Genomic DNA, 14,682 nt, shown 5'->3' with positions numbered 1-14,682 from the left:
GCGTCCGAAACCGCATACTCAATGAGTAGGTACTTAATTTCAATGAGTACTTACTTAACGAGCGCTAAAAGAGTAGGTACTTTATAGCCAAATCTCGTTGAGTATGAATGCGAACCGGACATCTGCCATGTTGACGTTATCATGTGACCTACGACGCGTTATCACACGCGCAACAACTTAAAAGATTTGAACGACACGTTTAATTCATCTATCTGTAAATATCTTGATATTGCTTAAACTTGCTCATTTTGTGGTCTTTTTGAAGAAACTGCTGCCCATTTATTTTGTGAATACATTTAGGGTTGATTAAAGTTCTTATATTTAACCCTACTAATGTGACCCACCGTTTTATCCTTAACGATATTATTTATTTTTATTACGAAATCCCAAAATTGTCATCTCTTGAATGTTGTTAATTTCTTTATTTTATATCCAAACATTTTTATCCACAAGCAAAAGTGGCTAACTGCTTTATGTTTTCCTATTTTTCTTGTTGAATTTAACTCTCCTTTCATCCCTCAGGCCTAGGCCTATAAATAATAATAAAATAAAATAAATGCATTTTTTAAATGTATTATAATGAATTATTTAAGAAAAAATATATTAAGATATTCAACCTTGTACTAGGTTCTTTTTTCCTGTGTAAAAAATCTCATATTATGTATGCAAACCCATGATATATATATATATATATATATATATATATATATATATATATATATATATATATATATATATATATATACCTCATAACATCAGTAACTCAACAGCCCTACCTAGAACGGCTTTCCTCAGCGTTTGTAATGTCTGCACAAAGGGCAGCTGTGCGAAGATTTGCCTTTGGAGAAAACTGTTGATTTTATACTCAAAAAATGTAAGTATCATTAATATTAAAAATTAATATTACCCCAGAATGAATTGCATTGCTATCCCACCCCAAAACATACAATAATAACAACGATAAATGCTGACCAATACTTAATTATATTACTTTTTACTGAAAATATTCAATTCAATAAAACAAACAAAATATAATGTATGTCATATGACATAGCTATGCAGGATTGAATACACTCTACATGTGTATATAGTGAACATATCTACATTTGCATTCAAACAATTAAATAAAGCATTAATTAAATAATTATATTGTATTTACTGACAACAATGAGAAATATTAATAAATTAGTAAAAGAATGAATGAAAGTCACCATCACACAATAAACAAATGCATATACAAGTCAACACATGAAACAAAGCTTTATTCAAACTACAATCATGTATGTAGGCTGAAGGCGCTAAGGTTGTTGCGTGATGTGTTGTGCTTCACAATCTGAGGCAATAGAGAGCCTAAGTCCCTCCCCTTCTGGTCGACCACCATGGGACCTTATTTCGGAAAAATATTGTATGGTAGTCAATGGCGAGAGACAACAAATATTTTGATCTCGTTTGAATTGTGCCCTGATTTACACATATGATGTTTGTCAATTTAAAAGATACATTTTAAAGTCAAGAAAGTCGCAGTTTGATGTAAAACTGTTGAGGTATAAGACTGTGAAAATACGTAATTACAAAGACTACAAACCCCGAAGGCGCACATGCGACGTCATACCTTTTCTCTCAATGAATGAAGCTAACTTTACTGAAGCTAACGTCTGTAATTTTTCTATAGTTTTACATTATAATCGTAACGTTACGCCGTCATGCCTGAGTGTTTTGAGCCAGAATACACACATACGAGCAACGGATCTTGTGACGTACATAGTGCGAGACGAGAGATGTAGTTCATTGAGCGATTTTCACATAAAACTAAACGTTACTCTTCTGTTTTATGACAAACTGCGACTTTCTTGACTTTCATAATTGCCTTTTAAATTGACAAACATCATATGTGTAGTTCAGGGCACAGTTCAGATGGAATAAAAAGATAAGTCATCTCTCGCCATTGACTTCCATACATATTTTTTCCGAAATAAGGTCCCATGAGCCGGAAGCGGAGGGGCGGGACTTAGGCTCTCTATAAGGGCAGGTGGAGTGATGGAGGGTCTCGTAAGGGCAGGTGGAGTGATGGAGGGTCTCGTAAGGGCCGGTGGAGTGATGGAGGGACTCGTAAGGGCAGGTGGAGTGATGGAGGGTCTCGTAAGGGCCGGTGGAGTGATGGAGGGTCTCGTAAGGGCAGGTGGAGTGATGGAGGGACTCGTAAGGGCTGGTGGAGTGATGGAGGGACTCGTAAGGGCAGGTGGAGTGATGGAGGGACTCGTAAGGGCAGGTGGAGTGATGGAGGGACTCGTAAGGGCTGGTGGAGTGATGGAGGGTCTCGTAAGGGCAGGTGGAGTGATGGAGGGTCTCGTAAGGGCAGGTGGAGTGATGGAGGGACTCGTAAGGGCAGGTGGAGTGATGGAGGGACTCGTAAGGGCAGGTGGAGTGATGGAGGGACTCGTAAGGGCAGGTGGAGTGATGGAGGGACTCGTAAGGGCAGGTGGAGTGATGGAGGGACTCGTAAGGGCAGGTGGAGTGATGGAGGGTCTCGAAAGGGCAGGTGGAGTGATGGAGGGACTCGTAAGGGCAGGTGGAGTGATGGAGGGACTCGTAAGGGCTGGTGAAGTGATGGAGGGTCTCGAAAGGGCAGGTGGAGTGATGGAGGGTCTCGAAAGGGCAGGTGGAGTGATGGAGGGACTCGTAAGGGCTGGTGAAGTGATGGAGGGTCTCGAAAGGGCAGGTGGAGTGATGGAGGGTCTCGAAAGGGCAGGTGGAGTGATGGAGGGACTCATCCATGGCACCATCTCCAGGATTCAGCTCTGGGCTCCTCATCCTCAGCACTCACACCAGCCTACTGACATTTCAGATCCTACAAAATGCACAAACATAACACAAAAGCAGTAATTTCAACCGCACAATGTCATTTGATTTCAGTATTATTTAGAAGACAAAACCGTTTTTTTTTCACAAATGCCGCCATCATCTTTCCTTGCAGGTCCTGCTCCACCACAAAAGCTGTGCAGCTAATGCACAGAAATCAAGAATCAGAAAAGTGCTGTAATAGCTCTGTTTGAAATTACAATAATTAAAATAAACTACAACTTAAGATTTAAATAGTTGTAGTTATTCATTTCTGTAATATACTCACTCAAAGCCTTTGATGGCAGCATTCAGCTTCATGAGCCACTCTCCACCGTAACGTCTTTACACCTTCAACAATTCAACAGTTTACTCTACAGTAGTTCAACACATGCAATTTTAACACAAGGAACGTGTTTACTCACATTTGAAAGCACCCGCGTCGCTGATCTCTGCGATGTTTGATAATGACGTATCCTCTCGCGTGGCCTCCTGGGATAGAAGAGTAGCCATCGGTCGAGCACTCGAAAATCTGGCCAGAAGCAGTAAGCCATCCGGGAACTTCTCGCCTCTCTTTTATGAATACTGATGTTTCGAACGTACTGCTTCCTTCACGTACTGTTTTCGCCTACTATATAGTAGGAAAGTAGGCATATTCGGACGCACTTAAGTCCGAATCTCGCGATAATTAGTACGTCACCCAGGTAATTATCGCCTACTCTTTTGGATTCGTACATACTTTTTCGCTCGCCTACTCTTTTTCCCATACTAAATAGTAGGGAAGTATGCGGTTTCGGACGCAGCGCACCTTTGGAAAAAAGATATTTGAAGTTTAATTTAATTGTTTAGTTGGTCTCACGTCCCGTTGAATAACACGGGGAGGCGGGGCTTATGACCTATACTAGGACCAGCCACCGAAGGGCGATCGAGACGCTTTGGCTTCACTTTTCAGGGCTTGTGCGGCACGCTTGGCTTGGAACGACATGAGGGTGAGTCATTAATGACATGATTTTCATTTTTGGGTGAACTAACCCTTTAATGCTGTGATATTATTTCTATTCTATTCTATTCTATTCTTTTCATTCAAATCTGTTATTAAAAAGTGTGTGTGCATAGACAACTCAAACGCAGTGGGCCAGAATTAAATGTTTCAAAGTTAAAAATGTTGATACTGGAAAATGGTATTTGAACTCCTTGATTCTACATTAATGCTGTGATATTTCTATTCTATTCTATTCTATTCTATTCTTTTCGATTCAAATCTGTTATTAAAAAGTGTGTGTGTTCATTTATCCTATTTTTGTAGTGTGGTCCAATAAAAAAAATGCTTTAAACATGAAATCTGTCTTCCTTGTGCTGTTTTACTTTGTTTATCTTGCATAAATAGCGGCTGCTAAGCAATTTTAGTATTAACCTGACATGAGTGGAAATCAATAAAGTTCAGATAAGCCCAAATAAGGAACGGGATTGGAGGCGAGCTTTACGTCCGGTCACTCGGGGTTCCGCAATCGGGCCGCATTAAAACCGAGCGCTCGCAGAGCAATCGGACCTAGATTCATGCCGAGGATCGGGCGAGTGTTTTAGCCTTAATCGGGCCGCTTTCGGCCCGCACAATTTTTGCTAGCTGGGAAAAACAAAATTTAACACAAACTGCATGATACCAGTGCTCTGTGAAAAAGTCAGTAATTATTTAATGCCATATTAGGCGCCGTTCACATATCGCGCCTAAAAACGCGTAGAAAACGCTAGGCGCGCCGCGTTCTCATTTTTCCAAAGCGCTAGGGCGGTTGCGCTCCGGAGGCGTCTGTCGTTGCTAAGCGTGGTTCTTGTCACGTGACCTACGGTGCGCTTGCGGCATTCTGAAAAGTTGAGATGTTTTTATCTCGATGCGGCGCGGACAGCGCTTGGAAAAAACGAGCGTGTCGCACCGCGACCGCGTCGCTTCCATTATGAGCGCGCATACCGCGCGTCTACATTTGAAATAACGAACTTGAGTGCGCAAAAGACGCGATATGTGAACAGGCCCTTACAAGGCTGAGGCATTCTTACACAAAAACAAACAAATTGCACAAACTTTCCATTTGCATTTGAAATTGAACTCACTTGCCTCACTCCGGTAACTGTCCATGCCGGATCTGTCACCGTTGTTTTAAAAAGTAATCACGGAAAGCAAAACAAGGCATTAGCATGACGCATCCAGCTAGCCAGGCCGATAGACCGCTGTCTGATGGAGATAGGCGCGCATGAGCGCGGGCGGGCACGCGCAGCTTGGGGCGCTAACAGAAGCGCCCATAGCTTACTAGATTTTAGCTCGCTGATTGGCTACAGTTTATTATGATTATCTTAAATCAGCAATTGGCTAAGCTGCTCCACAGACCCGCCTCTCTGGGGCGATTTCTCCAGCGCCCCAGAGCTGATGAGACGTGCACGCAGGTGGAGGAGACGTGTTGAAAAAGCAGACATTTTTCATTTCTAGCATATTTTTCACATATACTGGGTGCATTTAATATCTCAAACACACAAATACTGTCAATTTGTATGTATGATTTATGTATATATTTACTTATTTATTTAATGAGTGTGGCCATGGGCGAGGCTAGCCCCTTTTTACCCCTAAAAAGGAGCTCAGAACCCCTAAAACTTGGAGTAAGAAATGTTGTTATTCTAAAAAAATTTTTTTTTATTTTTTGTCTTTGACAAGGTTAAATAATGTTCTTCATCTTCAGTCCGCAGCAGCGCCAAGCAGAGCGCAGGTCAGAAACAGAGGCGCGCGTGTGTGTGTGTGTGTTTGTTCATCTGAGCCTCATTGGTCTTTCACTTCTCGTCAATGTCAGAATATTTGAGATGACCAATCAAATCAAAGTAGGCGGGCTTTATGTTCACAGAAGCTGCTGAGCGCGAATTTTAGCAGCACGACTGACGCTTCAGTTTACGGTCAAGTGCGAGTTAAGAAGATGTAAGTAGCTAAACTAAACATTTTATATTTGACAGTTTTTTAGGTCATAAATGTTAAACGAATGACAAAAATAATTAGAAAACTAATAAACTTTTGTCTATTTTCGCCATTTTGAGCTGAAAATAGGCCTATATAACGTGTAATTATGTCATTGTGAGGGGACAAGAAACATTAACAAAGCCGTTTTCATAGGCACAAGATTAATAATGCATGTGTACATGTTGAGAATTAATATAATGCAATTTGTAGCCTTCAGTAAATTAAAAAAGTTCAGCTTTAGGAGGGGAATTAGAGACAGGGCAAGATCAGGAGACTGAGAGAAAAAGACAGAGTGATGGAGATGAGGAGAGAGCAGGTTTTAAATCCATTTCTTATCCTTTTTTGGACTTCAAACGTCTTGAAATGCACATATCAGAGAAATAAAAATGTTTAACCCCATAACAACCTCAAATTTATGACCTCTTTGATTATAAAGCCCTGTCTACGGCCATGTATTAGGCCTAGATCAATAATGAATGTGTACATATTGTGAATGAATTTAATAAACTTAGTTACCTAGCTTTCCTGGTAGCTTTGTCTGAGAAAATGATTCATGAATCAACCTATCAGTTGACCCTATGTTTACTTTCTTCACTGACAGACAAAAATGAAAAGCCTATATCAGTCAAAGCTCAGCTTTAGGAGGGGAAAAGACAGAGCAAGTTAAAAACAAAGAGAAAAAGAGTGTGATGCTGATGAGGTGTGGAAAATAAACAGCTGCCCGCACATGGTTTTAAAGCTGTTGTTATCCAATTTTTTTGGCCTTCAAAACATCTTAAAATGCACATATGTAGATCAGAGAAATCAACATTTTCTCGGGGGAGCATGACCCCGAACCCCCGTAAATATACCTCACATTCGGTTCCTCAGTGATTATAAAACCCTGCCATATGCATGTTAATGGATGAATGAATGAAACAAGTTAATAATGAGCATTAGACCATAAACTAACTTTTTTTTTTTTAAATCATACCCTCATTGGGGGCTGAGCACCCCTAAAATGAAAATCCTAGAATCATAAATAAAAGAATAATAAATAAATAAAAGAATGATTTAAACTATGTTTTACTTCTGATATAAACATTAAGATTAAATACGCCATTCTCATTAATGGAGTTAAACACTTAAATTACATGAAATCATTACTGAGAAGTAACATTTTTTATATTCAATCAATATAAATATTTGTTGTGGATGCGATGTTTTTGAACACTTTTCCTGTGGCGTGCTGTGTTTTAATGTTTTAACTACAGAGAGAATTGCTTATCATGATAACAGCAGATTGTCTGAGACAATAGTTTTGTGCAAATAATGCACAACAAGGTCTATTGATATAAATCAATTAAACATATTTGGCCAGTGGAAAAGATTGAGAAAAACTTTCTCTGAAATGTATTTTACACTATTTGATTTATTTATTCAAAAACAAGGCAAGGATAGGCTACTAAATGATTTTTATCAATGTAATGTGACGCACATCCGTATTTCATATTTTCCTAATGTCTTGTAGGCTACAGTTAAATATGGTATCACGTGGATGAATAATCATATGCAAATGATATGCAAATGAGGATATACATAGTAAAACTAGCCACTGTAAGCTCCATATATGGTTATTTCGGGGTGGAGACGCATGTGGCGCAATTTTCCGCTGACTGGGATTTATAAAAGGAATCTTGCGCAGGTTCTGGCGTACGAACGGTTTTATAAGTCTGAATATTTTTTGGCATACGCTAGGGCTGGGCGATATGTCTGAAAACTGTATCACGACCAGTGGTGGACGAAGTACACATACCATGTACTTGAGTTAAAGTATAGATACCCAAGGTAAAATATTACTCAAGTAAAAGTAGAAGTGCTGCCTTTAAACATTCACTTGAGTAAAAGTACAAAAGTATTTGCCTTCAAATGTACTTAAGTATCCAAGTACAATGCTTTTTTTATGGCTATAATGTCCTATTATCATTTTTGTCACAAGACTCTTCCTTAACTCAGTCTACATAAAGACTCTAATGTCACTCTTGGCACACCAATCTATTAATAAAATGACATTAATTAGTCAGACACTGATGTCTATAAAAAAAATTCATAAGCACAAAAAATTCCTTTAGAACTAAATGAAATAACAGGACTTGAGAGCAGGTAGTTTCAGTTTAACATTTATTTGTAACAGTTATCCAAGTTTTTATTTAAACTTAAACTTGCAAAACACAGGTTCACATGAGTTTTCCTTTACTTTATCATATCTGAATGTCTCTGTGTATAAATATAAACTGGCCATATCAGATTCACTGTAATAGGAACTAGTGTTTGTGATCAGAAGAAACGCACTTGCCAGTCACAACTGCATACAGTAGGTGTATATAATACTATTTCAGTTATGAATTTCCCCACACAGTCAGGAACAATATTTAGTAATGCTTTTACATGTAATTGTCAGTATTTGTGTATTATTAACTCTATACTGCTTCACATGAAACCTGGTGATACTTGGTAAAAAAATTAAATTAAATAAATGAATAAAATATATCAACTAAGGTGACCTCAGCATAGTGTGAAAATCTCAAAACAAATGACATAACCTGTCATCACAAGTGACATACTAAAATAACAAGCCTCAAATGGCAATGAACAATAGTTGTGGCAGTAAACATTATTAATCAGCATTCCATTAAGTGTACTTTTGGTGAGCATGCTAGTACAGTATGGCACTGATGATCTAACAAAAGTGGCAATATCTTTTATTCAGCTTGAGAAGGAGCTGATTCTCAAAGTTGTGTGAGTCCATTCTTGCCCTCCTGGGACTGAAAATAAGCCCTGCTGTGCTGAAAAGACGTTCACAAGCTGCAGAGGCGGGTAAAGCAGTGTTGAGCTTCAAAGACAACTTACAGACTGATGGGAAGGACTTGAGAATGTCTTTGTCATCAGCTTTGCAGGCAAGGTAGCCATCTAACTGCTTGATACCTTCCTGACCATGAGTAGGCTTCATGCTCGCAAAGAAGTCCTCTTCCTCAGAGCCACTGGAACCATCAGCTGGCGGCTGATTCAAAGTCTCTTCCTCCAGATGCTCCTTGATGTAGTCCAGGCCTGAAATGGACATTCGCATAGATGCTAAGAATTAAAACTTTACTATAATCACACATTTCTCCAGATTAAAATATCAAAAGAACAGTATTTAAACAAACCTAAACAAATTGAGAATGTCAAGATAAAATTTTAGTTGGATATCTTAAAAAAAAACATTTGGCTCAGTTTCTCTGAATCTTTAACTAATGACACTTTTAAAAATAAAATAATCTTACCTAGTTTGACAACGTTTTCATCCGATGTCCAGGACGTTTTAAATTTCGGGACAAGTATTGCAGCCGCAATAAACTCTGGCTCTACCAGCATGTTTCCAAACCGCTGCTGCAGGCCTTCTTGTAGGGCACCAACCAGAGGTTTGCAGTACCTGGAGGTAATGCCAGTTCGGTCAAGTTTCGAGATGAGGAGGGTCAGAGTAGGCAGAAGCCATCCCATCTGAACATCGATTTCAGCCTGAAGAATGTTGAGGGCTTTGGCAACGGGGCTCATGGTCCTGGCATACTCCTCCAGAAAGGCCATTTCAACTGGACTCAGCCTATCACACATTGAAACAACAATTAATAATTTCATGTCATTACAATTTTAAGTGTGTGTGTGTCATTTTACAAACAGTGGAATTACTAGGCCCTCAAGAGTCATAAATTCTTGTACTTCTCCCAGTATCTACTCCTATCCAATCCTTACTGAGCATGGAGTAGTCAAACAACTATTCAAAGTAATGCGTTTAAAAAAACAAACATGGTGTTTACCATTATCATTACTGGAACATGAATTTAAAGAAATAGAAGAAAAAACAACAGCACTTACACTGGCAACTTGAATGAAGTGCAGACGGTTCTGACAGCCCCCTCTCCCTGATCTTTAATTATTCGAAGAATTCTCTCAATGGCGAGAAATAAGGAATTCCACCTTGTTGCGTTGGGGCGGATCAGCTGAATTTTGCAAGTGTCTTCTATAATCTCTGCAGCAGCAGCAGATCTGCCACACTTATTCCATAGTGCATGACACTTAGCGAATGCTGATCGGGACAGCTTCTTGTAGGCTTCATTTGAACAGGCTTTTGCTGCATCCACTGTGGAAACCAAGTTTAATAAATGGCAGGCACATCGATGATGTTTCGGAAGTTGGAATTGTAAGCCATCATCTTCATCTAAAACAGCTGTGACCTCTACAAAGTCCACCTCAACACCATCCACGTCCTCATCATCACCACACATCTCGTCATTGATCTCATCATCTTCAGCCTCACCTGAAGCAGAGTTATTGTTCTCATCTTGCTGTCCATATATACGAAATGCCTTTAAAAAATTTGACCCATTGTCCGTAGTAGTTCGAACAACCTTATTCTGTATGCCGAATTCAGAATGTATGTCATTTAGTGTGCAAGCCAAAACATCAAAAGTGTGCGAACCTTTGAGCTGCCTGCATGCTAGTGCTACTGAGCACCTCTCCAGACTGTTAGGATCAACCCAGTGGCCAGTGACACCGATGAAACCTCTTCTCCTTGAACTCCAACAATCTGTTGTCGTTGCTATGAAATCGATCCCTGACATTGCTTTTTTTAGATTTTTCTTCATTTCAAGTACTGCCTCATCCATCTTACGTCGCAGAGTGGTCCTTGACATGAGAGAGGCGTTAGGCTGAAGTTCATGCAAGAAAGCTTGAAATGATGGCTGGTCCACCACACTAAAGGGTTGTAGAGTCTGGGTCACAAAATTCAACACTGCATGATCAACATTCTTCTGTGTGACTAGCTTGGTTTCTCTCAACTTCAACTGTCTGGAGGTTGAAGGAGCCTCCTCGCTCTCCATTTCTCTTTTCCTTGGCGCTGTTAGGGCAATATATCTCTGCATGTGGCTACCATGTTTTCTCTGCAATAAGGAAACATTCAAAACATTAAGTTAAACCAGAGATCAGTCTCCTCTCTTTGATTAAATAAAATAAGCATTTCATGTGCTTTTAGCATGTCATACGATAGATGTATGCTACAGTGTACATTATTTTCAGAATAGGCTTAGTTAGATCACAGTCTTTGGAAGCTGAACTTTTGAAAATAACAATCACTGTTAATAAGGAGCACTCCACCAGTCAACTGTTTTAGCATCATACATGCACCAATGCTACATTTTCGTATAATGTAATCATTATGTTCCCAACTTGTAATAATTACTTTAATTAGCTCATTGTTTACTTTAAATTAAAATAAGATGTTAGCTAATAACAGCATGATTTTTATTATCTTAGAACTGTAAATTTCTGACATAGATAACTTGGACACAGTCACCTCTGATAACAGATCACTCTAAATTGTAATGTAGACACATACTTTCTGTAAAGGTACTTTGAAACTATATGTATTGTGAAAAATGCTAATACAAATAAATGGAATTGAATACGCTGCATGTAAAACTATTCAAAATAGAATTTATATTCCAACATAACATGTTAACATCGATTGATTGCTATTTCACAATATCAGAGCCCTCAGCTTGAAAAGTTTCAAAAACAAATACTATGAAATACGGTGAAACAGCTAACTTGGCTGACGACGTGTACAATGTTCATGGTGACGTGACGTCTATAATTTTAACATACACAATGAAACAGTTTTCTGCAAGCTATTGTTAGATTTCTTGTTAAAAAAAAATGTGAAATGAAAATGGCTTACCTCTACGTGTTTCCTTAGATTGGAAGGAGAATTCTTGTATGACGAAATTGTACAGGGCCGAGGCAGGCAGAGAAGGCACTTAAAAATGAAGGACTCGTTCTTCTTTTCAATAACTTCAAAAAAAGTGCGTAAATAAGGCCATGGGTGTTGTGGCATGTTAGAGTCAGTAACGTTAGTTTCTTCCATCATTTATCAAGACACTGGCGCTCAATGTTATGCCTGTTGCATTGATGTGATGTCACGTCACTCACGTTGAACCCTATATTCGCGCTGTTGCCAAGGCGCCAACAGGGGCAAGTAAAACAAGTTCAAAACTAAACGCGTGCTGTGATTGGTGGCTCGTTTGACCAGTTAAGTTTTTATCCACTCATAAATAAAAAGGAACGACTGATTTTGAAAATGTAATAGAGTAAAAAGTAAGATATTTGACCTTGAAATGTAGTGGAGTTAAAGTAAAAGTCTCCCCAAATTGAAATACTTCAGTAAAGTACAGATACGCAAAAAAGCTACTTAAGTACAGTAACGAATTACATTTACTTCGTTACTGTCCACCACTGACCAGGTTGTAACACAAATTATATTTAATTCACATATCACTATAGTTATTAATTCCATCCTAACAAACCTGCTCTCTCACTTCTTTAGGGTTAGGGGTTAGTAACTAGTTAGTAGTAATAACTATGTAATAGTCGTAGGGCAAAGGTATGTTTTTCCCCATCAAAGCAGTGGCTCTCAGGTCGGCAGAGGTTGGCTCTCAGGTTGTCAGTCTCATCCCTTTGAGACTGAATGGATTGAATAAGCAAGGTCAAGCTAAGCGCAATGCAAATAATGGTGTCTATGTGTCTATTATATTGCAAAAATATTGCACAATATTATACTACAATAATCTCCAGAAAGAGCACAAAGACACCACTTCCTGAAAAATCACTTCAATCAAAGGGCTTTATCTTGGCTGTATTTTCCATATTTGTCTTGACAAATGAAACATTTTTCCCAATCAATATCTCTTCCTATTTGTTTTTCTTTGGACGCTAGGCTTACAGCTCCCTCTGGATCCATGTTATCTCATCTGAAGGCAAATACATTTTTCACTACACTAGTCTGATTGGTTTCTGAGTGGATCACTACAATGTCCTCTGACATAAGCTGAGGGCTTTGCTATCTAACAAACTTATAAACACTTTTAGCTATAGCAGACTGTAAAATAGGCTGCTGTGCAGCAAATAAATTAAAAACATAATATTTCCATTACACATGCACAAAACTTAATTTACCTATTAGTAAGTAAGCTAGTAATTATGAAAGTAAATTAGCCTAGCTATACACTCACCTAAAGGATTATTAGGAACACCTGTTCAATTTCTCATTAATGCAATTATCTAATCAACCAATCACATGGCAGTTGCTTCAATGCATTTAGGGGTGTGGTCCTGGTCAAGACAATCTCCTGAACTCCAAACTGAATGTCAGAATGGGAAAGAAAGGTGATTTAAGCAATTTTGAGCGTGGCATGGTTGTTGGTGCCAGACGGGCTGGTCTGAGTATTTCAAAATCTGCTCAGTTACTGGGATTTTCACGCACAACCATTTCTAGGGTTTACAAAGAATGGTGTGAAAAGGGAAAAACATCCAGTATGCGTAAAGTGTAAAGTAAAGACATGAAATCTCTTTCCAAAATGAATTAATAACATATTTAATCACAATTTAATGAGGCAATTTATAACTTAATTTCAACACTGGGAGGGAGAGATAGAGAACCAGAGAGAGCGAGAAAGAGAAAGGCAGGAGAGGTTCTGTAGGTGTATGTGAGTGAGCATGTGTGTTAGGGCAAGTGAGTGAGCTACATTCAAGCAAGAGGGAACTCTACCATAGGACTTGGATTAATCAAGATATCACAACAGGCCTTGGTCCATAGGATTTACTCAATATGCCAAAGAGTAACAATTACATAAAAATTAGAAGACAGACTGGACCTTTAGAATGAACAGCTACACAATGTGTAATAATAAAGTGCAATTGTACACTATAATAACAGTATTTCATTAATAAACTAACTTCAACACTGGACACAAACCAAGCACTGTCCAACACACACACACAGAGAGAGAGAGAGAGAGAAAGAGAGAAAAAGAGAGAGAGAGAGAGAGAGAGAGAGAGAGAGAGAGAGAGCATAAACAATTAATTGAATTAACAACAAACATAAAAGTTGCTAAGGCAGGATCACAAGTGCCTCAGCTGTGCGGCCTTTTCTTCGATCAATTTTTCCACTTGGAGAAGTTCTGCTGTTTTGTCCTTGTGCCTTCTTCGAAGAGAGTTGGATTTTGTGATGAGCTCAGCCATCTTTGTTCCTGCCTTTCCCTCAGCCATCTCTGCACACTTGTCGGCTTCATTCTCAAGTGAATGGCACACACTACCGAGTACCTGCCGCTGGTTCCGGAGGTCCTCCAGCTCTTCCTCTGCTGCTTTCCTCTTCAGCTCTTGTGTGGCACTCTCCTTTTTTTCCCGCTCACTATCAAGGTACAGCCTGTATTGTGACCTTGCTGAAGCAGCAGATGCCAAGAGCTCCTTGGTCAGAGGAACTTTCAGAACGCCACCACAGACAATTACTTTATCGCAGATAACTGAGAAGCCTCTCTCCACTGTGGCTTGTCCATGGGACAGGAGGAGAGCACTTTGACAGAACTTGAGCAGGTCAGGGTGGGACGTGCAGAGTTTGGAGTGGAGAAAGACATCCAGACGCTGCCTCAGGGGTTGGAAGGAAACAAACTCTTCTTCTCTGCCCACAACCGAGAGCAAGGAAGTGAACTGCTGAATGATGACATCACCTGCAACGCTGAAAGGGAAATTTAAATACATTTTTTAAATTAACACATACACTGAAAAAAATGTTACGTTGAATTTACTTAATTTTATTACGTCAAGGGGTTGCACGAAATAAATTTATCTAAATCCAGATATATTTTTTAAGTTGAGTGAACTTATATTTTATAAGTTGAGTTTACTTATATTTTATAAATTGAGTTTATTAATCTCTTTCAGTAATTTCAGATCAATTATATTCATAATTTTAGCTAAACTATTTTGAGTAGAATTTACTC

At 39.0% G+C, this 14,682-nt stretch overlaps 3 protein-coding genes across 13 annotated transcripts in view; 1 reads left to right on the top strand and 2 right to left on the bottom strand.

The window, feature by feature from the left end:
- Positions 1-14,682, top strand: part of LOC311087309 (uncharacterized protein) — a 504,672-nt gene that overhangs the window by 411,138 nt on the left and 78,852 nt on the right. The window lies entirely within an intron of this gene.
- On the bottom strand, positions 7,984-11,928 carry LOC311087321 (zinc finger BED domain-containing protein 4-like). Its single transcript, XM_084120647.1, has 4 exons — positions 11,586-11,928; positions 9,725-10,788; positions 9,136-9,452; positions 7,984-8,920 (listed from the first exon to the last, which is right to left on the bottom strand). Exons 1-4 carry the CDS (start codon positions 11,772-11,774, stop codon positions 8,553-8,555), a joined length of 1,938 nt encoding a protein of 645 aa, XP_083976773.1. The 5' UTR covers positions 11,775-11,928; the 3' UTR covers positions 7,984-8,552.
- The window catches only part of LOC311087330 (uncharacterized protein), a 34,519-nt gene continuing 33,139 nt past the window's right edge, over positions 13,303-14,682 (bottom strand). For 2 of the 3 annotated variants that reach the window (XM_084120660.1, XM_084120661.1), the window contains one exon: positions 13,303-14,417. The gene's annotated coding sequence lies outside the window, so the exon portion shown is untranslated. The remainder of the gene's footprint in view (positions 14,418-14,682) is intronic. The other variant, XM_084120662.1, reaches the window with a different exon arrangement.

Source organism: Abramis brama (assembly GCF_963993115.1).
Source record: "Abramis brama genome assembly, chromosome: 7".
Classification (NCBI taxonomy): domain Eukaryota; kingdom Metazoa; phylum Chordata; class Actinopteri; order Cypriniformes; family Leuciscidae; genus Abramis; species Abramis brama.
This window is presented reverse-complemented; position numbering and strand designations above follow the sequence as displayed.

Bases quoted from the DNA above. Each gene is read 5' to 3' on its own strand.
- LOC311087321 (XM_084120647.1), bottom strand. From the start codon at position 11,774: ATGATGGAAGAAACTAACGTTACTGACTCTAACATGCCACAACACCCA. The intron at 10,789-11,585 runs GTAAGCCATTTT...TCCTTATTGCAG, and splicing joins ATCTAAGGAAACACGTAGAG to AGAAAACATGGTAGCCACAT. The intron at 9,453-9,724 runs GTAAGTGCTGTT...AATGTGTGATAG, and splicing joins ACTTCATTCAAGTTGCCAGT to GCTGAGTCCAGTTGAAATGG.